The sequence below is a fragment of the Paralichthys olivaceus genome, chromosome 2, assembly GCF_024713975.1.
Source record: "Paralichthys olivaceus isolate ysfri-2021 chromosome 2, ASM2471397v2, whole genome shotgun sequence".
In the NCBI taxonomy this organism is placed as follows: domain Eukaryota; kingdom Metazoa; phylum Chordata; class Actinopteri; order Pleuronectiformes; family Paralichthyidae; genus Paralichthys; species Paralichthys olivaceus.
Window position 1 is genome coordinate 5,450,367 of NC_091094.1, and position 24,452 is coordinate 5,474,818.

Genomic DNA, 24,452 nt, shown 5'->3' on the forward strand with positions numbered 1-24,452 from the left:
ATAACACAACTTTGGCAAAACATATTGTTTGGATAGAGATTTGTGTACCACATAAAAGAAAACATCATTTAAAAAAACAAAAAAGGAATAATGGAATATTTTCACTCGCGTAATTTGAGGGATGTTTCCGAATACCGTAAAAGACACGATGAAAGTAAGAATATTGTTTCAAGCCACACTAATCCAGTTTGAAGGCACTTGTATTGTTTACTCCACAACATTCCCACAGCTGTCTGGATCCATCCTATGTTACATGGTGTGTCCATAGGCCGAACATGGGAGGTGATAACTGCTCTGCGTGCTTTGGTGAACAACGGCTGAATTCTCACCCTCAGTCATGGTCTGGAAGTACAGTTTGCCGCTGTAGCGTCCAAACCCGGCCACGGTGCGGGCCCGGACCTGGAATACGTAGATGCTTCCTGACTTGAGGCCACGGATGACCACTGTGTTGGTCTGGCTCCTGATAGTGGAAGAGTTATATTCTGACTGGTCCTAAGAGAGGAAAAACAACATGTTAAATGTGCACACATTAGTAATTACAGTCTGATTGCAGAGGCGAACATGAAGAAATTACATACTCGGTTATGATCTTGGACAAATGATACGTCAGTGTGAGCAGACACAGGAATGACTTTTAGAGCAGTGATTTTAAAACGTTAGAAGATGCTGAAATGAACTCAACAAAAGCTCAGAGGTTTTGTTATTGATGGAGATCTTCTGTCTCATAATTCCACAAATCTCTGTCTGTCTCTCTGAATGTCTGTCTGTCTGTGGCTCACATATCTCGAGATCCACTAGTCTTCTCAGATTTACACTTAGCATGTGTATTTAATTGTAAGGGTCCAATGAGGTGTCGAATTTGGTGGGATTTGGACAAGCAATAAGTCCAATCTTAATAAACTTTGAATAGACAGGCCACCAGTGCTCTGTAGCAGCAGCAGTGGCTGGAACCCGTGTCAATCGTGACAATGGACACGCTCACGACAACGGATTCTCCACTTCTGTGTACTGAGTTGAGCTTCACTGAACATTTAATAAACGGTGAATAACTCTTTGTGCAGAAGCCGTGGCAAAGCTTCAGGATTCCGCAGACTGAGTCCTGCAGATGGTCTTACCTCAATGACTTTTACAGTTTCAGAAAGAAAGCTACAGCCAGCATTACCACAAACAAGCCCATTCCAAACAGGCAGGTTTATAACAGGCACTACTAATTGAATACATTAAATGGGATCAACAGAAATTTATAAGCACATACCTTTTTAAAATTGTCTTGTTAATAAGCACAAAATACACCAGACAGCAAAACCTTATTCTTGAAACCTTGTATGATTTATAGTCTTTGTGAGAAGAAATGTTCGACAAAGAAAAACATATCCCAACATTTATTTATACAGATTTCTAACATAACCACAAAAGAACTGAATAATTTGTTAGCACAAAAAGGAAATTGTTTGATCGAGCAGCAGGACTCAGAGAAGCACACATCCACCAGCTGCAGTTAAGAAGGTACATTCAGTGGCAGTTTCAGGTCAGGCGGCTTTTCTGAGCCCTGCCTTCTGATGATCAGAGCTGTGCTTCACTGGCACACAATGCTGACAGGTCTGAGAGCACAGACTGAGACTGTTTTAGCTTGCTCCCTTCAAGCTTCTGCTCAGCACACACCTCTGAGCCACAGCAGGGGCTGAGACAATTGTTTTGACAGCTCTCTCCAGCAGTGTCAGTGACGGGAATTATATTTAAAAGTGGAATGGCTCAACATGCAGATGAAGGCTCCCAAAATGCTGTGCACATGTGCATGTGTACATGTACATGTGTGTGATTGTGACTGTACGTCTGTGAATGCCTGGATGCATTTTAAGTGATCACTGCGCTTGAGTCGATGCACTGCAAGTTTTCTTGTGAGAAAGTATGCAGATTCAGAGCAGCTCGCCCCTTGAATACTATTTTTACAGCAGGCACTGCACCATTGTTTCAACCACAAGTCTCTGCGCATCAATTCTCAGCGGCCCTACTGCAGGGCTGAGCGCGGTTTCCTTTCCCAGTGACTGACTGTGATTATAATTGAAAGAGAATGAGCATAAGTTCTGAGCAATGTTCAGGAGCTCCGTCTACATGCCTCCTAGGATGTGCTGTTATGCAAACGAGCATGAGGAGATATTCTGAATTTAAATGTACAACTAAACCAAAGAGTCAGTTTCTGCCATTAGCACATGATTTATTTAGCTGAATGGGGGGAAGAGGAAATGGAACTAACGTTCATATGGATTAGTGTAGGCTTGGGGGAAGAATGTGTCACTGCATCAATGGTACCTTTTCATAATACTGCAGTTCATAGTCCAGGATGACGCCGTTGGGCTGGTCAGGCTGGGACCAGGTGAGGGAGATGCTGTCCACAGTGCGACTAACCTGGTGCATTATTGATACAGTAGATGGAGCTGTGAAGAAACAAAGACAAGGAGGAAAAAAAAATCATTCACCACCGACTTTACACAGTCACGCATAGAGTTTTACAGCATCTTTAATCTCACAGCTAAACACCGGGTTCTACAAACATGTAATGCCATAAAATGTACCTAATGCACTGCAGTGTCTTTTTAGAGTCTCGCAACTGTATGTGCATCTCAGTTTGGCGTGTCCCAACACATGGATAAACCACAAAGGCAGCCTCATGGGATTTCCCAGCATGTGCAACTGTGATTTTCACATGATTAATTTGCTCTTGTCATTCTACTAATAACAGCTTCTGCAAATGAATCACTTTCAAATCATCAGACCGACACATATTACGGTTCATTTTGTTGACTACATAAACTTAACAAATAAAAGTGAAAATCACAAGAGCCACAAAAATCATACAACATCCTTTTTTATGAAGGTACATTATTTTAATTTAATTTAGTTTATGCAAATGTACTTGTACATGACAGCTCAAGTTACTGCCAGCAGGATTCACTGTATTTGTAGGTCAACATAAATTAATTCTTCACTCTCATATATTTCAGCAAATGACATTATCATAGACTTTACTTTGTTGTGAAAACCGTATTAATTATAACATTGTTGTTGTTGTTTTAAGATTAGAGAGGCAACGTAAACTTCTTCTATTTGCTTCAAGGCTGAATTTATAGCAAGATACTTTTAAGTAGCTCATTATCAACAGTTTGCTGCATCCTAAACAACATCATCACTCTTACCAGCAATAATGAAACTGCACAACACAATAAAAAACATATAACTTATTCATTTCTTTATTCTGGTTGTAAACTTTCTTAAAGAAAGTGAAAATATCTTTTTAAAGTTTTTTTCAAACTTTCAAATTACTGGATAATTATTTTGCCTAAATTAGAATTATTCTTGCTAAGAATAAACACTTCACTCCACTTTTAAGTATAGAACTTGTAGAAGAATGAATGACTCTTGACATCATGGGTGGCCCACTGGTCTTGCACAGCCTAGTGACCTACAACTTTGCACATTCTTTTTAGCGCAGCCATGAGGTCAGAGGGACGTGATCACCTCACGTCCTCCAACAACCATTAAGATTAGTTCAGGGTGCCGTGGGTTAGTGTAAAGCTAAGAGAAGCTGAAAATAAAAAGCTCTGTCTGGGGAGCAGGGCAAAGCCTGCGGGCCTCTGAGCTGGAGTCTCTCTGTGTGAGTGTGAAAGGGTAGGGTGGGCAGGGGAGTCAGTGAAGGAGGGGTGCTGGCCAAGATTTATGGACACTGAGCCCCACACTCATCCCTACAGGCCCATGCTACACACACATGCAGCCCTCAGCCAGCAGCATAGTGGCTCTCCAGAGTGTGAGCAATAAAGACACAAGTCTCTCCACCGGCACGCGTTCTCTATGGGAAACCAACTGACTGGAAAACTGCCACGCCTCTATTATCAAAGATTCTCAAGCTCCATGTATGCTGCAGTAGAGGGACCATGCATGATCTGCGATCCAACCAAAAGTTTTTATGTTTTAGTGTAAAACACAGTTTTACAGTTACTGGCCTTTTTGAAAGTAATAATTTCATACATTTCTGAGATACAGTTAAATGTCACCTGCATATGCATGCAGTTCACTCACACACAAAACAGAGAGTGACAAGACAGACTAGAAAAAGAAAGAAGTTCACACGTGCATGAAAACTGCATTTAATGCAAAAGGCGGGTACGAGCAGCTGAAACTATGAGAGACAGAGAGAGTGTGAGGTAATAGTGCTACAGACAGCTCTACAACTAATCAACAGAGCAAAACACTACCCTTCAGTTTACCTGCACTCCACGCAAAGAAACTTGGCAGATAATATAGTGTCTGTAAGTGACCATGGTGACTCAGAGCCAATGATAAAAAGTCCTGTTTATAACCCGACTCATTCTCATCAGCTAATCAGCTAAGCCTTGCGTGCCCTCTGACCCAAACAGAAGCATCCATCGGAGGCAACAAATTACGATGCCTCATATAAACCGTGATGGTCAAGGGTCTGAGTACGTCCTCATGTGCTGCTGCCAGCAGATAATAAATGGATGTTCTGTATTTCATCTCAGCGAAGCACTTACACTGTGATGGCCTGTGACTCCGCAGCTCACATACATCACGCCTCTTTTCCTGGAGCCGGAGGTACAATAATGTATACAGTAAGCAGTCAGGACACCCGTCTGAGGAATCTCCTCCATCTCACTGTACTCACTAGTTTGTTTGCAGTCACAGGACGACAGCCTAATAAGGCAAACAGTTACTCTAAGGAGAACTCACGAGTATCCCATTACGGATGTACATATATTCAAGACTGCCACATGGCCTGTTCCTGCATAGCATTTCCATTAAACACAGCGCAGCCTTGCCTAGTAACCTGATACAGGGCCAGAGAAACAAAGGCAGCTCATGGATTCATGTACAGAAGATGGACAGATGCCAGCATGAAAAAAGCTGTTGGAGGAGAAACATTGAGGTTTTCTCCCGCTAAAGGACAACTTCCAGACAGTCGGGTGGCAGTCGCCATGTCTGAGCTGGAGATAAGGGGTGGTGTGTAAGAAGAGACAAAGGGAAATTACATTAAAAGGAAGACATGACTTTAAGTTCTCGGTAAAAAAAAATGTTGAAACCTTTGGCCAGCAGAGAAAATAACAATTGAGCTGTGTTCTGCGTATTTCAAGTCAATTCAGTCCAACAAATTTAACGTTCCCCCAATTGACTGTGGAATGCGGTGGTATACACCAAGTGAACGTTTCATTGCAGTAAGGCCTACAGCACAGAACCACACATGAAAACCATTTTCGTACATCTAATTTATGAACCCCAAATCTACAAGTCTCCTTTGTGCTCCAAATCTTTAAGTGTACCTACATTTTTTTTTGCCCCCTCAACTTAATCTATAATTTAAAGGGTTGAGTAAACACTTGGTTTTCACTGTGTCAACATCATTCACTGAGTTATGCCACTAAATACATGTTTTACTTGTTTCGAGCCATTTTCTTTGTTGTTACAATAATTATTTTTAAATCATGTGGATTGCACCCCATTTAAGATGATTAGGAATTAAAAACAAAGATGTAAGAAAGTTTCCTGGTTGTTTATACAATGCGAGCCAACTCAACTCATACTCACAATGTATGTCAAGACAGTTTTCACTTTCACTAGATGTTTTATTTATACGTTTTCTCAATGAACGCTCTATTCATGTTCTTAAAACTAATGAAGCGGTTATAACGACAAAGACAGGGATTGTAAGTTTGTTTAATTAGATTAGATGGCTGAATTGGAAAGATAAATGGCCTTGATGAAGATGTTTCTAACAGGAGTATTTCTTGAGTTTCCGATATACCACAGAGTGTGAGAGCAGACAGAGAAGTCTGAACCATGAGGAGAGCTAATGATATTCACAGCAGATAAAAACTCTATTTACTAATTCCACAAACGTCTGTCTGTGAAACGCATATTTTAAGAATCGTTCATTGAATCAGCTTCACACTCGGTCTGTGTATTCTTCGCCATACTGCCAGTCAAAACAATGAAAAAGTGACAGTATATTATAGGTTTGTGTGAGGAGGATTCATTAATGACAAGAAACAATTGTTAAGTGGATTCAGGGCATTACCACAGGCCAAGCAAACAGACAGACATGTTTAGATCTGGCACTGCACAAGCATCTTTAATCTCCAGAGCATTTCTCATGTCCAAACCAAAGCTCGAAATGCATCAATGACAATGATCATTAACGGCAAGGTGTTTCATTTCTCTCATGCAATTTGCCATGTTGGAATTTACTTTTTTTTTTTTGTGCATAATTTCAACAGTTCTGAACAGATTGGGTTTGAATGTTTTGATCTCAAATATACTCAAGTCTGCAAATCGCTCAAGGATAATCAGAGTGGCAATCAAATTAAACAGTGAATACGCTTGGCCCTTGGGGAGGAGTCCACTTATAACTTTCAAGGTTGTATATCACATTGCTTAATTGTGTGAGGATGGGAGGCCCCAGCTGTTGTCAAAGAATTAGGTTTCAGATCCCATATTATTACTCAGCCTGGGATCTGATATGAAAGACGGTGCTTTGGAGTCTATTCTAGCATGAAGCTCTGGCCTTGGCCCAATAACGCAGGATACAAAGACTCAATATCTCTAATAGATGTTTTATGGCCATGTTTGAACACCTAGTGACTTCCCTAATCAATTAAAGATGGACTTAACAAGGATATTTCAACTCATTTAAATCCAAGGTGATTTAACGGGCCTCGCTTTTGCTAACACACACACACACAAGGTAGGCTTTAATTCATCCCATCATTTTATATATGTGTTGTCTTTTATTATACTGCACTCAAGGGCTGTTCTACTCTCTCTTGAACCATTTACCTGCTATGAATGCTTGATTCCTGACGTTGCTCTCCATTATTGAGCTCAGGACATGATGGGTGTTTTTTATTAAGCAAGGCTCGTGAATTGTGAATGCATGGAAGCAGAGTGGGCTCAGAATCTTTATGTGCAAAACACCCTCATTGGACGGAAGTCTCCAGGTCACTGAGGAACCCACAGTAAACTATTTTCACACATCAGATGAAAGAGAAATGGACATTTTCCGAAACAGAAGAGAAATAAAATGTCTGGAATGTTCAGGTGAGGGGTGTTGCCTGCGTAGAGCATGCAGGAGGAGGCAGGACATGACGTACAAATGCTGCTGCAGATCGTGATTTGGTTTACAACGGCATCAGCTTTTATCAAAAAAAGCTTCTTTCCAAATTGACATCTTTGTGGTCTACTTCTACATGTATGGCTCCTCTTTTTTCATCCAGAAAGATCTGTATTCTTTTTTGGGGGGTTTTTGTTTCGCATCCGCTGGGTGTTAGAAATGTCATCAAATCGCCCACTATGAATTTTCCTGCTGTTTTCTCACATGATCTTCTATGTACTTTTTGTGTGTCCGGAGTTGATCTTAAATGTTAAATGGAATCATGTTTGAAGAAGCAGAACAGGCAATCAAAAAAAAAAAAAAATTTCTTATACCTCACTTATTTTATTGAAAGCAAGGAAAAATACCACCACCTGGTTTTGAAACTTTTTGGTTTAGTTCTGCTTTAGTCAGTGCAGCTTAGAAAAAAAGGAAAAAAGTATCTGACATTTGCTGGCACATGAATCATGCTTCTGAGAAAGTATACGTTTAGTGCCGTTTTATCTGCATCTTTCTAACATCCCAATGTGTCTACAACCATGTGGCTCTGATCTGATTAGAAGTTCTGGTGCACAGAGCAGAGCTATGATTTTGGGAGGATGGGGGAGGTAGCAAGAACAGGTCAGGGCTCGTAAATCCCTTTTCCTTTTCATTGTAAAAATCAGTTTCTCCACAGCACAATCTCTCCCAAAGGGCCCGAAACAGCTGGTCCTCTACTAGGCAGCCTCCCAAACAGGCTGCCACCGCTCCACTCTCTCAGTCTGCCGTCCATTTATGAGCGCCGCATCGAGCCGTCTTAAAGGAAGAGGCCCATATTTGCACGTACTTTTAGCCCACTGGCAGTCTGCCCTGTTTCCCCAGCTGCAAAGGATTGTGGGTTTTACATCAATAAAGACTTTCCAGTGTAGTAAAGCAACAAAAGTGAGATTTCAGTTCATCAAGCTTTAAACCATCTGCACTGGAAAAGATTGGAGGACTATAATACACCCATATACACACCATAAGCTAATTCTAAAATAGGCACTTCAGGGGCTTGAGGAGTTTTCACTTGCTTGCAGAGGTTAGGCTTTAAATCTAAGCCAGTCCAGCAAATCTGCCGACAGGGAAGATACAAGCCAGATAAGTATGTGTAGAGACAGTGCTGCGGAGGAAATGAGAGACCTGTCTTTTGTAACCACTGAGCAAACTGTCATACCATTGGAAAACAGTATGGTTCTTCACAGATTCTCTGCTGGCGGGAGGTACTGACAACCCCCATTACCTGAACACTGGAGCCACATCAAGCTTTGAATGATATTTGAACAGTTCTAGTTCTTTACTGCAGTTGTTAGAAATGTTAATTTTTGACTTTGGTTTTCGGTGGTGTTAGAGATGTTGCTGTGAATATCCTGAAATTAGCTGGTTGGTCCTGAAACAGCCATCTAAACTACTTTCTCTGTCTTGGTAAAAGTTAACAATGAAAACCGCAGGGACAACAATGAAAATACGTCTAGAAGTTTATCATCTTGTCCTAACCAAAATCTCAAATTTTGTATTTGATTTTTAAAATGTAGTTTAAATTTGGATGTCATGGTGCCAAATTATTATCATTCCTTGGGAGATTCTTCAAATACATAAATACATACATCATTTTACAAATCACAAACTCAAAAAGGCATTTTAAAATGAATCCCCAACTTGTTTCCTTGTTTCTGCTCATCACAACGCCCCCTAAAACTAAAAATGGACAACAGAAACATTTCTAGTTCCTTATAAAACATTTAATAAAGAATGTAACATTAAAGTTCAATTTAAAAACTAGCAAAGACACGCAGCTCTTCTGTGGTCATTTAGTCTCTCGAGACCGATTTGGGATAAACAGACTATGTTTGAGCTGTTGGCCACAAGGATGTGGAATGAGGGTTTTGACTCACACAGTTTTGGGGGGAAACTGGACTCTGTTTAATCAGCAAGCTGCTTTTCAGCATTTAAACAACTTCCAAACTGGCATCTGTGAGGAGAAAATTTCCACAAACCACAGAATGCATGTCAATATCCTACGATGCTGGAGAGGCGAGTGTGGGCGGCAGTCTTCTTTTTCCCTGATTTGGTCGAATACGCACAAATATTTTGTTTTCTTGAGTTAAAAGGTTCGCTGGTAGTGCAAAAACAGCAGAATGCTGACATGAGCTGAACAGAGCAGCGTTTTTTTGACCAACGTGACATTATATGTAAATGTGCCAAGAGCCAACGGCTACAAAATTTAAAGGGAAATAGGAAACTATATGGAACATTTACATAAACCAGTGAACAGTTCCCTAATTCTTCTTACCTAACAGCTGCATCGGACATGTTACAACCTACATGATGTAGAAATTGCATGTATCACATCCGCTCCAGTTCTATTCTGACACATGGCAATGGCGTTTGGCTTAACATTTGAATCACTCTTATATAAATATGTATGAGGTTTGCTGCAATGAGTGGCACACAAAAGCAAGGATTATGAAAGATCATCTCTGCTTATAAAGTTCCTGACCCCAATTTACACGTAAAACCTTCGAGGGGATGATGCTGGATGAAGATCGCATGATTGGAGTGATCTATGCGAGTGAATCGAGGCTACGTAAAAAAAAAAGAGGTATTAGTGACATCCGAGTAGGAGCAGGAGGAAGGCAGCATGGTTGGTGCAAACCAGAAACTCCAGACAGTGGCAAGACGGTCGCTCAGACAATGACAACTCTGTTTTTCAGCTGCCTTAAAAGGAATAATAAATATATAAGTCACCACAGGAATTTGAACTACAGCGGGTGTTTGGTATCATGTCTGGCAAAGAAGACGGGGGAGAAAAGAGAGGCTGAAATATACATAAAGGGTCGGGCCATTGTTTTATCACAGATCCATTTTGTTAATTAGTCAAGTTAACTCCATAAAGTTTATAGAAAAAACAATAAATTCAGTACTTATCAGCTCATGACCCCTTTTTGCGTCATCACCTTTATTTATTATCTTGTTTTACGTTATCCCCATCCTCATGTTAAGAGTAAATAAATGACTTTGTTAAAGCACAGTTAATTATTCAAGCTCTCCAGTATAAGCAGCTAATGCACTCAAAAATAATTAATTGTCGGTTCACATGATGTTCTTATTTACAGCCCACTGGGCCAAAAGATTATGGCCTTTTAACCTACATTCATACTCAGGTGACGTGCGTACATTGTATTCTTCCCCTTCTCTGCACAGACGTAAAGCTGCACATCTAAGATCCACAAAATGTACGCAGGAAAAAAAATCCAACATTATTGAATGATTTATGAACAAAAATCAATTAGTTAACTAATTTTGACAATCCATATGCTTACGCTCCTCAGGGGAGTCATAAAAAAATTCATATTGCATGCATAGGTTATGTAAAGTCATCTGATGGAGCTCACTGTCACGGCTAAAAGCTACTTACAATGCACTTTATCGCTAAGCTTGCTATATCTCACTCTGTCTCTGCAATATTGCTCGTCTGGGTCTGTCTCTGTAAGCAGGCTGTGCCATATCTACAGTAGCATGAATGTATGTGTGTGGTTGGCTGGCTGTCGACCAGAGCAGCCTTCTCTCAATGCTCTGTCAGTGCCGGGCTCCAGGTGCACGCTGAGGCCTCCTGTCTGTCTGCCCGGCTGACCTACACTGGCAACCACCATATGTGCCCTTCTTAACACCTTCTGTCACTGTCACACCGCACGTCATGTACACTGGTGGTCCCTGTCTGACTCTCTGTCTGTCAGCCTCTCTCAGCCCACATCTCTTATCGCTCTAATGTAATAAGAGTTTTGCTGATAGTGTAGCAGGCTGAATTTGTATCGTTATTACCTGTACCAGTAATCATCTATTTTAGCTTTAGTTATTTTTAACATTATAATAACTTAGTAATCAACATATAGTATGTAACTTTGGCTGCGAGGGGTCATTATATCAAAACAATAAGAAAAGACCTAGTTTGATGAGGTCGTGAAGCAGAATGGGATCATGGGAGTTGTTGTCTTCACAATCATTTCTCTTCCTATAATCTTCTTGGGTCGCTTGTTTCCCCTGAGTGCTTGTGCTTTATACAAAGAGCTTCGGCGACGGAACATGCAACAGACAGCAAAGAAAAACTGTGATCCATTGCGAGTGACAATACAAACAGGAGAAGGAGAAAACCGCTGACTGGGTAACTGGCTAGCAGTGTGTTTTTCCTTTGCCATATGGCATTTGCCCTGGACGTTATAGCAGTAGCCACAGGTAAAGTGGATATGATTCAAAAAGACGACCGAAATGAAATATCCCATTACCTTGAATAAAACTGGGTATTTCTCTTTATTTGAAGATTATTGGAAACATTTTGGATGATGTAAGTCAATGAAAAATTGCTATTATATTGTATAAATTAAATCTTTCATTAAAAGATATAATAAGTGGGTTTCTTGGTCTATTATTTATCCCAAATGCACCTAAATTTAATAACTACAGTTCTGTGAGACTGTAAAAAAAATTCAGCAGTTAAAATTAAGAACACAAAGACATCCATTGTGTAAGAACCGTCTCTAAACCAGTTCTGTTGCATAGATTAAAATTACTCTCGATGAGACAGGCAGATAATAAACCACGGAAGCTATGTCATTGCCATGAATGAGTCACTGAATATGTTCTCCTTTTTTTTTAACTGGTGTCACTGTCCTAAAGTCAACAGTGTGGTAGTAGCCACGTTTGGCTGGCTGTTGTACTGACACATTCTGGCAGTCCTACCTGGCTCTGCACCAGTGCTTTTCACACCACGGCCTAGTGGAGCAGCAAAGTCCCTGGTAGCCTGGTTACAGTAGACCCAGGGCAATTTGGACAATAATTAAGTCATAAATCTTCCCTCGACCATATGAAAAGGCTGAACCCGATTACACCCCCCACCCTCCAAGTAATGTGGTTCCCTGCCACAATCAGCTAGTTCACCTGATAAGAAACCAATCCAGCGCCTCTGCTTCTCGATGGCATTAGCGGCAGATGCCACGGCTAACCTTGAGTTAATGATATCCCTAAACAAATATGTCCTCTGGAATCTACCAGCCACTATAGAGTGCAATATGGCTTACACACGGTATATGGAGATCAGTTTTATTTGTTGTGCAATGCTGGATTCTCTCAGAATACTGATGGCTTGCATTTAGGGAGGAGATAATCTCTCTTCTATGTACTAAAGTTGATGATGCAGCTGCTCCACAGTAAACTATAGCATAACTGGCAGTAACATTACAAGTTAGCTATTATCAGTTTGTGTCCTCATAATTTCAACCAACAGTCTCATCTGTATACAATAAATGTGCATTAGTTGTATAATAAAAAGATTCTGCTGGCTTCATGCCACACGAGTGACATGTGGTGATGACTATAATTTCCACCAAAGCCCTGCTTAATCAAAACCATGCCATTTAAATATTAATGGCTGCTTCAGCACAGGCTTGAGGGGTCTCACCTGACATCAGACACATGCTGACGTGTGTGCAATGTGTGAATTCATATGTACACTGTGTGTTTGTACTCTGTCGATCCAGACATGTGTCTCAGAGTGTGTGAATACAAAATGGCCGAATGTAAAACTGAGAATCTATGAGGAAGAAAAGCTGGGAGAAAACACTTGATCAAAACATTGTGGGGTAAATGTGGTTTAGCATCAAATTCTCTCGGTGAGCTGGTCCTCGACACGAATGCAGCGCCTCGAATGACGGTAACACAGAGAAGTCCTCATTTCCTTAATGAGAAGTCAGTCCCGCTCCCTCTCGCAAAGTAATTTCCTCAAAGATTAATCAAAGTGAAATCTGTGCATGTGAATGAGGCTACAAAACTATAGATTTTGTATCTATTTGTATAAAAGGTAGATATACAAATACATTAAGATTAGTATGTCTAAAGTCTATAGGTTTAAAATATTGGCCTAAAAGAATAATGTTAATAATAATAATGTTTTTTCTTTACTTTTTTAATGTTCTAAACACTTCTCAATGTCAAAACCAAAAGTTTAGTCTGTCTCTGAACACTTTCTCTCCTTCGCTGTCTGTGGCTCTCAGGCCCATTCATTCATACTGAAGTAGTAAATCTTCACAAGCAGGTCACAAACACAGAGTAATTTCTCCAGGAGCTTTCTAAAACAGTTGGGCACTGTAATTTTGGTGAATGTCAGCCAAACACAATTTGTTTGGGACTATTTTCAGTGGTGAAATAATCCACATTTTGTGCCCCATAATGAGTATTTACAGCAGCGGAATGATGTATGTGGAGGTGACTTAAAATAAACTACAGCACCTATGTTCATGGCAATGAGTCAACATGTCAGAGTGAGCTGATGCATGCGTTCTTAATAGGTTTGGACAAAGATGGAGAACTATGGCACAGAGGAATAAGCTAATGAACGCCAGGCTTCTGGTTTACATTGAAAGCTTGTTAATTCACTGTTGGTTTTGCTCATTAAGTCATGCAGAACATTACCATCCATCACCATCATTGTTAAATGCTTTCAAATCTCAGGGATTACTACAAATGCCACTCTGCTCAAAATTATCAGCTTGCATGTGTTTTTTTTTAAGAAGGTGACAATTAAAGTACGGCAATACATATAATATACGACACCCCTCCCTTGGTGTTACTGTATGTGAGACCTTTCACCAATCTCTCACCTGTCAGACCCAGTTAAATCACTGGATCACCAGACACACAATGGTTGTCACCATCAGTCCACGACAGAAGGAAGAAACTTGCAACTCTCTGTCATGCTCCCTCTGCTCATTTAATGTCGCACAGAGAGCAACATTTTATAGACAAAGCAAAGCCAAAGTGGATTGCTTACTTGTGACTCATTTTAAAAAAGGCTTGGAAGTGCATTTCAAGGCCTTTGAATATACTACACAATACAAGTTTTGGGGGAGTTAGTCATATGCTTATAAAATGGGCTTAAATGCCATTCAGCACGCCATCTCCTTTTGTGTGGCATTACAGTGTGTAATCAAGCGCTGCACTTTCCAGGGCAATCACGTCCTTTATCACAGAGGAACTGTCGCCAACCACCTACAGGGTGGGAGGATAAGCCCTGTGGGTAATAGAGTGTGGTGGGTGCTTGATTGGATATGGAGAGTGAGAAGTTTTGCTCCCATCTCACACCATTCTCTGCTTGTGCCCCCACCCTTCACACCAACAAGTCACAGCTGAGGACGGCAGCGCTCCACACAAGAAATGAAACACTTTCACGCCACTCACTTCCAATTTACTTATTTATCTGTTGCTTTCATGGAACGCCTCTGAGCCAGAGCGAGCTCACCAGAGTACTGATTGAGACACATATCTGTACGCAAATTTCAAACTCAGGTTTTTGTTCTTCTCCATCTCACGCTCTCATTCTCGGTGTAAGAGGGAGGCACAGAGCTGCCTGAGGTAATTAGGGGTGACATGATGTTTATGTAACCTCCAGCCTCACAAACCAGATGCAATTATGGGCTCCTGGTCCCTGTGACCCCGGCCCTGTTGCGTGGCACCGCAAAACTGCAATCCCGTGTCCCAAGAGTGAGCCTGGTTTTCCAGGGTGATGGGTGGGGGTGGGAATGAGGGGAGTGGGCCAAACAAGAGTTGAGTTCTTTTCACAGCTCCATCTGACAGGAGCTCTCGCCGCCTAATCCAATGTGACGGGCACTTCAGTCGAGAGGGCGCAGAGTCCCCCAATTTCCGCCAGGACCCCTCGGCAGGGGAAGCAGAGAAGCCAAAGGGTTGGGGTGGCGTACTTATTGTGGCCCAGTGAGAAAGAGTGGGGCAGGGGCCTCATTACAACGCTTAACTGCACTCACAGGCCCTCATTAACCCACCACACCACTGACTCAAATCAAAACAGACAATAAAAAGGGGTCGCCGTTTGAATAAAGGCCTCCATTTTAGCGTGACTTGAAGTTCCGGCATTGTAACCTTGGTCTTTATGGAACTTTTACACAAACAGATTTCTGTAAACACAGACAATTGTTACATTGGGTGAATCTGAGTGAATGAAACTCCTCTTAAATGTGTTCATCCAACTTTTATACACTTCCTGCTTCCATGCAGACATCTGGACATCTGGGAATTCCAGGGGAAAGTAATGAGAGAGTGAGAGGGTAGCTGAGATAACACAATGTCCGCGGTAATAAAAGCACAGTTCTTTAGGTAGCTCTGTCACAGAAGACTGCCCTCAGGTGAAGTAGTCTACTTGGAAAGTTTTCAGGCCTAAAGTCATTTCTCGGGAGGTTGGATGATGAGACGTGACAGGCACTTACATATGTTGTCAATGGGATGCAAAGCCAAGTGCAGAGATAAAGCCCGGCCTGTATTCCCCTCCCTCATCACTGCTTGGGGAGCAAAGCTTAGCACGCCAAATGATGCCTTTCATAAAGACAATTAAAGAGCAAATCAATGCTGCAGCCTCAATGAAATAATTAGAGATGCGGGCGACTTCAACTGCAATCAAGTAGTGAATAGAATGCAAAGCTCCAGTGGCTTCAGAGGAGAGAGACTGAAGGAGATTTTTAAGTATATTTACAGAAAAGTTATAAAGGTTAAAAGGGTACTTTTGTCATGACGCCTCCAAACACACAGGAATAGAGACCTAAAATCTTTAAAGCAACATTTGATTTCACAAAGTAGCTCATATAAACTATATACTTTGCTTAATACCATGCTTTTTTGCTAGCTCTTCAAATGTAACACCACAACCAGGTGGGTGGAGGAGAATAGAGCTGTAATCACTGAACAGCAGATGAAGTGGAGAGACAGCAGCTAGCCTCAGTGAGCTCTCAGCTCCACAGTCTGAAAAACACAGTGATGAGGTCACACTGTAAAGACCGGCAGGCCATTACATTCTGTCTGTCGCATTGTCGACGGCACTCTCTGTCCCATTTTAGAGCCCTTAATCTGCATACATCACCACACAGGAGAGCGAGAGAGACGCTGAGTTAGTGCAGGTCTGTGCACCGTGCATTATGTGCTTGTAGAGGAATGAGTGTGATGAAGAGGTACTGTACACGACAAAAATAGATGGAGTAGAGGAGAGGAGAGAAGTTGAGAGGAGAGAAGAGAAAAGCACATGGGCAATAAAAACTGGAGGGAAAGACAGATGGGCCCACTTACCAGCCTGGTTAGTGGTAATGTTGACAGAGGCATACTGAGGGGAGAGGGGGCTCTGATCTGACACCCCGTTGACAGCCTGCACCTCAAACGTGTACTGCGTGTGGGCCAGCAGGTCACTGATGTAGACCCGGGGTTCTGTCAGGCCCAGCTGACGGGGCAAAAACTGAACGTTGTCCCCGCAGCGGGTGCAGCCTCCCCGACCTCCGCCGCAGCTCTTGCAGATGATGTTGAATACCACGTCCTCACGGCCCCCGGAGTCCCTGGGAGGCATCCATTCCAGCATCACAGAGGTTTCGTTGACACTGGAGATAACAGTCTGAGGAGCTGAAGGGACAGCTGGAAAACACAAGAGAGATTTGCTAGTTAAAAAAGGAGCAAATTTGGATCAGATAGATTAAAACCTGAACCTGATCTCAATAAAAAAGGAGAAAAAATGTGTCAACCCGAGAGAGTGCGTTAGTTTGGAGCCAAATGTGATTCGCTAGAATGGACCTCAGTAGAGAACAAACCTCCGCCAAGGCCAAACAGTCCTTTCACAAAACCACATTCAAATTTACTAGATTCACACCAAATTACGAACACTCAGATCTCAGTCGCCTACACATTTAATTGAATGGTTATTTTAATCGAGATCTATTAATTATTCTCTTTAATCAAGACAAATTTTGAAAAATGCTTAATAACCAAAACATGATCTCTATTGATGATTGTGAATTTTATTTTTATTCAATGGTTTCAACTAAACTTTTATCCATAGGAAACCTTTAATATAATCTATATAGCACAAACAAGCATATGAGTCACAGTTTAAATGATGCAATGCTTCTGCATGAACTACATTTCATTGCATTGTTCTAATTCTATGATGGAAGCTGTGTTGTGTCCTTGATAACTGAAATAACCTCTACACAGGGGGAGAGAAAATCCACAAGTTCACTCGCTTCTTTGAGGTCTGAGCAGACTGCGATGTGAGCTGGCAGCGCCTCTTCCCTCGGGACGTCCATTTACACTCTCCGTGTCTCGTTTTCCATGCTGGTGTCCACTTTGTCAAGTGTTTTCTTAACATCTATTCTTGACAATTTTCTCATGCAGCTTCGTATAGAGTTACTGCAGCAGAGAGAAACCCACTGTTTCTCCTACGGAGGCATTCTTAGCAGATCGGCCTTGAGGGGTGGAAACTTTCCACATGGCGCTGCATGGTGAGTGACAGGCCAAACAAACAAACAATGAGAGCTGTTTATCTTTATGTGCACCTAATTATGGAAGACGTATCCCTTCAGGACTAATGAGATAAACAGTTCCACTCCGCCCACAACATCCTAAATTTGAATTGATAACTTCGTATTTAACCTCCTTTTAATTGGAAGCAATTAACACACATCCGGCTCTGGAAGGAAGCCCATTGGAGTGCCCTTCTTGGTGTCTCATACATTGAAAACATAACTCCTCCTTGGCATCTCCTTCATTGGGAGGAGGACTGATACACCCCCCACCATTAGCTGTCGGGAAGCTCTGATGGGCCCATTCCCTTGCTTTAATCAGGCCGGGCCCTGCTATGCTTAATACGGGTGACGTGACGCCGCCGCTTTCTCATTCACAACAGCTGCTCGACTCCCAGAGCTGGGCTTATGCAAATCTCCTTTGTTGGAAACCATCAAATCTTTTCCCTCCTCTCTCCCTTTCAACACGTAGAGAGAGAGAGAGGAGAGCGAGGAAAAAACACGAAGCAAAACGTTGAAAGGCGCTCCTTTTCTCACTCACCCCCCGTTTTGTTTTAGTAAGACCACACTCTATGCACCCACCCTCTCTCGCTTCGCACACACACACACACACAACCCCTCTCCCTTGCTCTCAAATTCCCTCTCATTTCAATCTATGGGTCTTTCTATCACACTTTACCCCTCCCTCACTCACTTTTGCTTTAGCCTATCCTTCTGTCTCTCGCTCTCTCTCAACCTCAGTGTCAGCCTCAAATTCAAATTCAAATTCAAACAGCTTCATTGGCATGACAAGAGCGAGCCTCGCCCGGGCCCATTCTCTGTCCCTGACGCATCACAAAGCTACGCGCCCCAGCCCAGTAACCTCTGCACTGGCCTGGAGTACGGGCTGTGTGATGTTGAGGAGGGGCGGCCGAGCCTTGTGTGTTGGGTCAGATCTGGGGACAACCACACTATGGGCATGTCAGCGTTGTGTTCATACGTGGGACAGCTCTGACAGGGTTTTTCTGTTTGGAGTAACACAGGCTACGACTGCACTTTGCTCCCTGGGGCTCTTCTGCTGCGGGTGTGAAATGTGTTTGTGTTAAAGTTTTCAAATTTGAAATTAAAGACCATAGCTGCTTTCAGACATGCACTGAACTCCAGACATTTTCATGAACTTTGCTAGAGGATGTGCATGAACACTTGAGTCAGTTGTTAGCACCCTTGAAAATTGTCCGGAAAGTGAGCCCATGTGAGAATACAGCAGGAAAATGTTGATGGCATTTCTAACATGTGTCGGAAATGTAACTGGAAGAAATCCAATATCTCAGGGTGAAAAAGAGATTCCATAGAGGTCGGAGACGCCAACAAAAGATGTCAACTTGGAAAGTTGAGAGAGAGATTTTGGCGATAAAGGCTGACACTGGTGTTGATGTGCTGTAAACAAAAACGCTGCTGAATGTAACTCCTTTCTATACATGTTCATGTCTGAAAGCAACTTTTGTGAGTGTGTGTTCATGTCTGTGTACTTGTGCGAAAGTTCTAATGTAACTAGCTTAGTACTATACATACTTGTGCACGGCATCTGGAATGGGTCGGAGTCGGTGCGATAGTATCCACTGCGGCAAACGCAGTTGATGGCGCCTTCGCTGGTGGTGCGGCTGTTGATGGGACACTGCAAACAGGGCTCGTCTCCTTGAGTCGGCTTGAAGAAGTTTGACGGACAAGCTGAAAGACAGAGAATCAAAAATCGAGATGAATAAATAAACACAAAAAGAACAGTGAAAAAAAATCTTTGCAGGAAACACTTTCACAATTTGACAGCAGAAAATTCAAGCTGAGGAAAAATATAAAGGGAATAAGGCAACAACTAAAAACAATTTTGTTTGATTACTTTATCATTTGATTAATAAACATTTCAGTTATCAATTCTCACTTTTATTCCCTTTTTGAGATGTGGTAACAAGAGAAGTAATCACGTGAGAATTGAAAACGACACTAAAAACACAACCGAGTCCAGCATGTAAATATATATCATTGCAGGCCGACATATAAATACACAGCAGTAAAGCCTTGCATGTGAGGCAGCTCTCTGCAGATACATCAACATGGAACAAGTTGTAAGTTTGCTTTGAATTATTCAACACGCTCTAGTTGCCTGAGAAATCTCTGAAGTGCCCTGCTTTCTGTTAAGAGCCCCTTTTAAGGGGTTGTCTCTGGAAACCTGGGAAGAAAAGTAGCATTCATGATAAAGACAAAGATGAACACATGCCGCAGCTACCATTAAAGTCTGGATATGTGCATCATCTGTGAGCTTGGGTGGATCACAGATTGTACATCAGTTGTTGCGGTGATGAACAAACTAACTTAGCTGAGTGTGAAAACCCCTTATGCTCTCCTGAGTCACATTCCACCTAAACTATCACTGCTACATTTTTATTTTACCCTTTTCCAGCATTTACTCCTGCACCGTTGTAAGAGGTTTTTTTTCTATCTTGGGTCAAACCAGCTACAATTTTTGCTTCAGGTAATCCAGCTCCCACCTGCTCCCCTGATAAAAGGGGGAAATGCAGCTGTGTGGAGACAGAGGTGTTGGAAGCTCAGTAACATGAAAAATTCACACACGGGATGCACAGTGTCTCTGAAGCTCAAAACCCTCAGGTCTGTCTGAGCTGTTGTTTTTAGTAATGGTATAAAAAGCACCATAATCTTGTTGAGGGAGATGAAAGAAAACACAAAGCTTCTCCATCCATTTCTTGTTGTTGTATATTTTTATTATGTTTGAATTTAATGTGATGCGTTCTGGGAATGTTTTCTTTTATTAAATCCACTTTAAAAGCTGATTTGGATTATGATTACATCCTGTGCTTGTATTATTTAAAGCAACTCGTCTCACTCATTATTGGAACAGCCTCTCCCTAGGTTCCTAAAAACTTACTTACTAACACAACTGCAGTTTTCTGCACTATAAAGCAGTAAATACAATAAAAAAATTCAGCCATTATTTCACTCTGAGGCTGTTTCTGCAATTACAGTTCAGCATCTGGAATATGGAAACATCTGCAGCTGAGACTCCCATTTAAAAGAGGGCAAATCACAAAGCAGAAATAATCCACGTCCAGTCCCAGTGTTTATATTATACAGATGCATCGCTGAACTCAGAGACCCCACAGGCCAGGGGCTAATGCTCTTTTCCTCTTTTAACTCAAAGTATACTACTCAGAGCGTTCACCTTCTAAATCTACCCATTGTGTAATGATGCTGCAGTTGGGAAAAAAAAAGATACTAGATAAAAAAGCGAGAGGCGACGCGTGGGCAGACGAGTGGGTATATTTAAGATGTGATGAAACATTGCTGTAAGAGGCATTTTGAAAATAGAGTAAAGTTTTAATGTCAACCACAACTGTGATAACTAGAAAAAGACTGCTCAAGTTGTATCATCGATCAAGAGGAATGTTCAAGTGGTCAGCCAAAGAGTTGGTTGACAGTGGGCATAAAAATGTTTTCATGCAGGCATCATAGTTGTGACTCCAGCAAAAGAAGATAATTTTAAGATAACATTAATTTATATCTTATTTTTATGCTTAATTGTGTCAAAAGTGGAACAGGTTTACAAGGAAGCCCAATTGTGTTTCTAATGTTTTATTTTCTTCATCACAAATATCAGTGGCAATGAGAGTTACTGCAGTAAAGAAAAAAAGTATTCTCATATATCTTCTCACTAAGTATTCGCTTTGACATGTTTTTCTTTCTCCATGATTGATGCGGGAAAAGGTTCTGAGTACGGAGCGAAACATGAGGCCTGGACATTCACACTGCCAGTCAACAGCCTCTGTGAATGAGGCCCAGGCAACAGCTATGTGGGGAATTGGGATTGAACCTCGGCGGCACAGTGCGGTCTATGGGACTGCGGCACTCCGAGGAGCAACTCCAAAGGAGGCAGCATAAAGAGGTAGCGAAGAGGGGGGAGGAGAGAGAGAAGTGCAAAGATGGAAACAAAAGAGACGTGAGGGGGAGAGGTGGGGAATGGCTGCGTTTGGGAGTTTTTCAGCATGTTACTGTGCCCCCAGTGAATGTATGTGCTGCAACAGTATGAGGACTGCGCATAACAATCAGTACAAAGGCTTCCAAGTCTGCATGGGGAGGAATATAAAAAAAGTTATTGATAAAGCCACATGATGTCTCGCTACCAGAGTGGTTGTACAATAATAATCAGATGTTGGATAGTACACCAGGGGGTGATGCAAATTCCCTGCCAAGTACCACAAACATCCACAGACACATTTCTCTTGGCTACTGTACATCTGCTCTATTTAGTGAGAAAATATTCAAGACACTCTTTCACCAAACTCTGTGTATTAAGATGGATGATGTGCTGCCACGCCCTCCCACTATCCAGAAATAAAGCAAAAATATCCCTGATACAAACGCTGCCATCTTGCGCAGTTGGAGCCAATGAAGCTACATCCGCAAAGGTCCCATCAACACATGCACCCGAACACACAAGTCAGTATCAGCTGCCAATCATAATGTGTAACCCCAATTTTATAGCATCAAATAACTAATTAAAACCACACTTGAAAAACAACTTTACCTAAAATAACAGAAACTATATTTAAGAAAATGATTTGATGTGTACTTGTATGACCTGTAGCGAGATCGTTAAAACTTACAGATAATTGGAATAAAACAAATAAATAATTGCAAAAAGAAAAATCAAATACAACCAATATTTAGGTATTTACCAGACAAAAATGAAAACAATTTCCTTTCCCTTTATAACAAAGCTTTATTATCTGGCACTTAAAGAAACGTAATAAGTCCATTAAAAGAAGTATCCTATCCAGTTCAAGAGGACACAGTATTACAGTATATGTCTTGGCATGCCACTGTGTCGTGCGACTACCATTATTTGGGGGAAATATTTGGGGAATTTCCATTTGATACTCAGATGACAGATTTTAAGAGTTGCGAAGTCGTCTGGTGTCAGATGTAGAGAGGCAAAGACGTGGAAAGCTGTGATTAAAAAACAGATCAGAGCTTTAATTCCCTACCTCCCTGCCTGCCCAGATTGCTGCTGTTGAGCTGTTTGATCACCATCCTGGCAGGCTCGCACAACATACTAAAGCTAAAGGCTGTTTTTTTGGATGTTTCCTCCAACTTCAGATACCCTCCTGGCAAGAAGAGTTAATTAATGTAAGAATATTCATTGACAACAGCTCCTCTGTTGTTCTTGCTTCCTATACTCAAAAAAACCCCCAAAAAACCTGCCACTATTTATATCATTAATATCATCAAGCAATCCTGCCACGTTTCGCTATCAGATCTCTGGGGACGGCAGCCGCGGACTCTGGAAGTGGGACAAACAATGAAATGCAGCAAAAGTTAAGAACAAAAGCTGCACAGAAAAAGCTTTAAGGGAATTTATAAACACTTCAAACTCAATTTAGTGGTAGCTGTGTCAAAAGGTCCAGATCACCTCAAATTGGTTCCAGAGACACGAAAGGCATGCGCTCTCACTAGATCTTCTATTTGAGAAGAAAAAATAAAACTTAAAGACCAAGCATTAGATTAACCAGTGCTGAATAATAGCCCCTCAAACACACACACACACACATCCCAAAACTCCAACTGCTTGTGTCTGTCTTGTTTATGACTTTTAATAACATATAGTGACATAAAGGCTTCAATTAGGGGTTTATGTTTGACTCATGGAATAAAAACAGGACTGAATGAGATATGAGGGGTAAGTCACTACGAGGGTGCTAGTCAGGGTTTTACAGCAGGTAATTAGCTGGTTGTTTCAAAGGTTTCCTGAATATTACAGCTCAGGAGATTTATAGCACACGGAAGGTGAGACCTGCAGCTAAAACCACCTGAAACGTCTGCAGATCCATGCGTGAGTATTTATGTGTTTGAGAGAGTAAAGACAGCTGCGCTGATAGAAAGAAAGACACAAGATAGACGGAGGAAGGCAGGGGGGATTGTTTTCAGCAGCAATGCCCGTGTGAGCATGCAGACGTACTGGAAATACTCCCTGTGAATCTGGCTCCGAATCAACACACGAGCACACAAACAGCACGCAGAGAGTGGCCAAACAAAGAGCTGGGTTTGACATTTCCATCATGATTACCTGGGTGCTGTGCGGTCGCAACCACACAATCAGGTAATCCAGCCAAAGCCACACCTTTTGTGTAAAAAAAACCCCTAAAACAACGACAACAACCGCAGCACCACACTCTTTTTTCACCCACCACCTCTCATCCCCACCAGCCAACAGAGAGACTCTTTGTCCAGCAGTCTGGGGCATCACAGCAACAACAGTGCACCCCTCGTGTCCCCCTCCACTTTTCCCCCATTTCACCCTGTTCCTCCTTTTCAGAATCCAATCTACCCTCCTCCCCCATCGCAAACCAGCTTCATTTAATGAACACACCATTAAAGAACAAAGACGAGAGACAAAGACAGGAAAGGTGTGTGCACGTGTGTGGTGTTCGGGTGTGAATGAGAAAAGGCTGCAGAGGTAAACGAAGAAAAAAAAAACTGAATTGGAGGTTAGGTGCGAGGTTTTGTGAGCACAGCAGGAAAAAGTGCTGAAAGCAGTGAAAATGGCCAGCGTCAGAGGGACTGTGTGTGTGTGTGTGTGTGTGTGTGTGTGTGTGTGTGTGTGTGTGTGTGTGTGCTGGGTATTTCCTTGTATTCCATTGTGACCAAAAAGGCTGCTACAGTTAGGGCCTCTGTTTGCTTTGGTGCAGCCTGTAAAAACTATTCATATGAATCATTGCCGGGACAGATCAGAGCCTATCGTAAAGAGGTTCCTTTTACAAGACAGACCGCTGTTTCTCAGAAAGGAGAAAATTAGATTAAGACAAGCTGTGAACTTTTGCAGTAGTTTTCTCATAAAATCGACCGTCCTGCACCCACAACTACAGACCGTCACATCCAAGTGAAGCTTAACC

At 41.9% G+C, this 24,452-nt stretch overlaps 1 protein-coding gene across 6 annotated transcripts in view; it reads right to left on the minus strand.

Moving 5' to 3' along the window:
• ephb2b (eph receptor B2b) overlaps positions 1-24,452 on the minus strand; it is a 116,678-nt gene that overhangs the window by 18,749 nt on the left and 73,477 nt on the right. For all 6 annotated transcript variants that reach the window (XM_020096742.2, XM_069532347.1, XM_020096740.2 and 3 more), the window contains exons 4-7: positions 19,066-19,221; positions 16,295-16,630; positions 2,311-2,435; positions 330-492 (exon numbers count right to left, since the gene is read on the minus strand). In XM_020096742.2, coding sequence (XP_019952301.1) covers positions 330-492; positions 2,311-2,435; positions 16,295-16,630; positions 19,066-19,221 — 780 coding nt within the window. The remainder of the gene's footprint in view (positions 1-329; positions 493-2,310; positions 2,436-16,294; positions 16,631-19,065; positions 19,222-24,452) is intronic.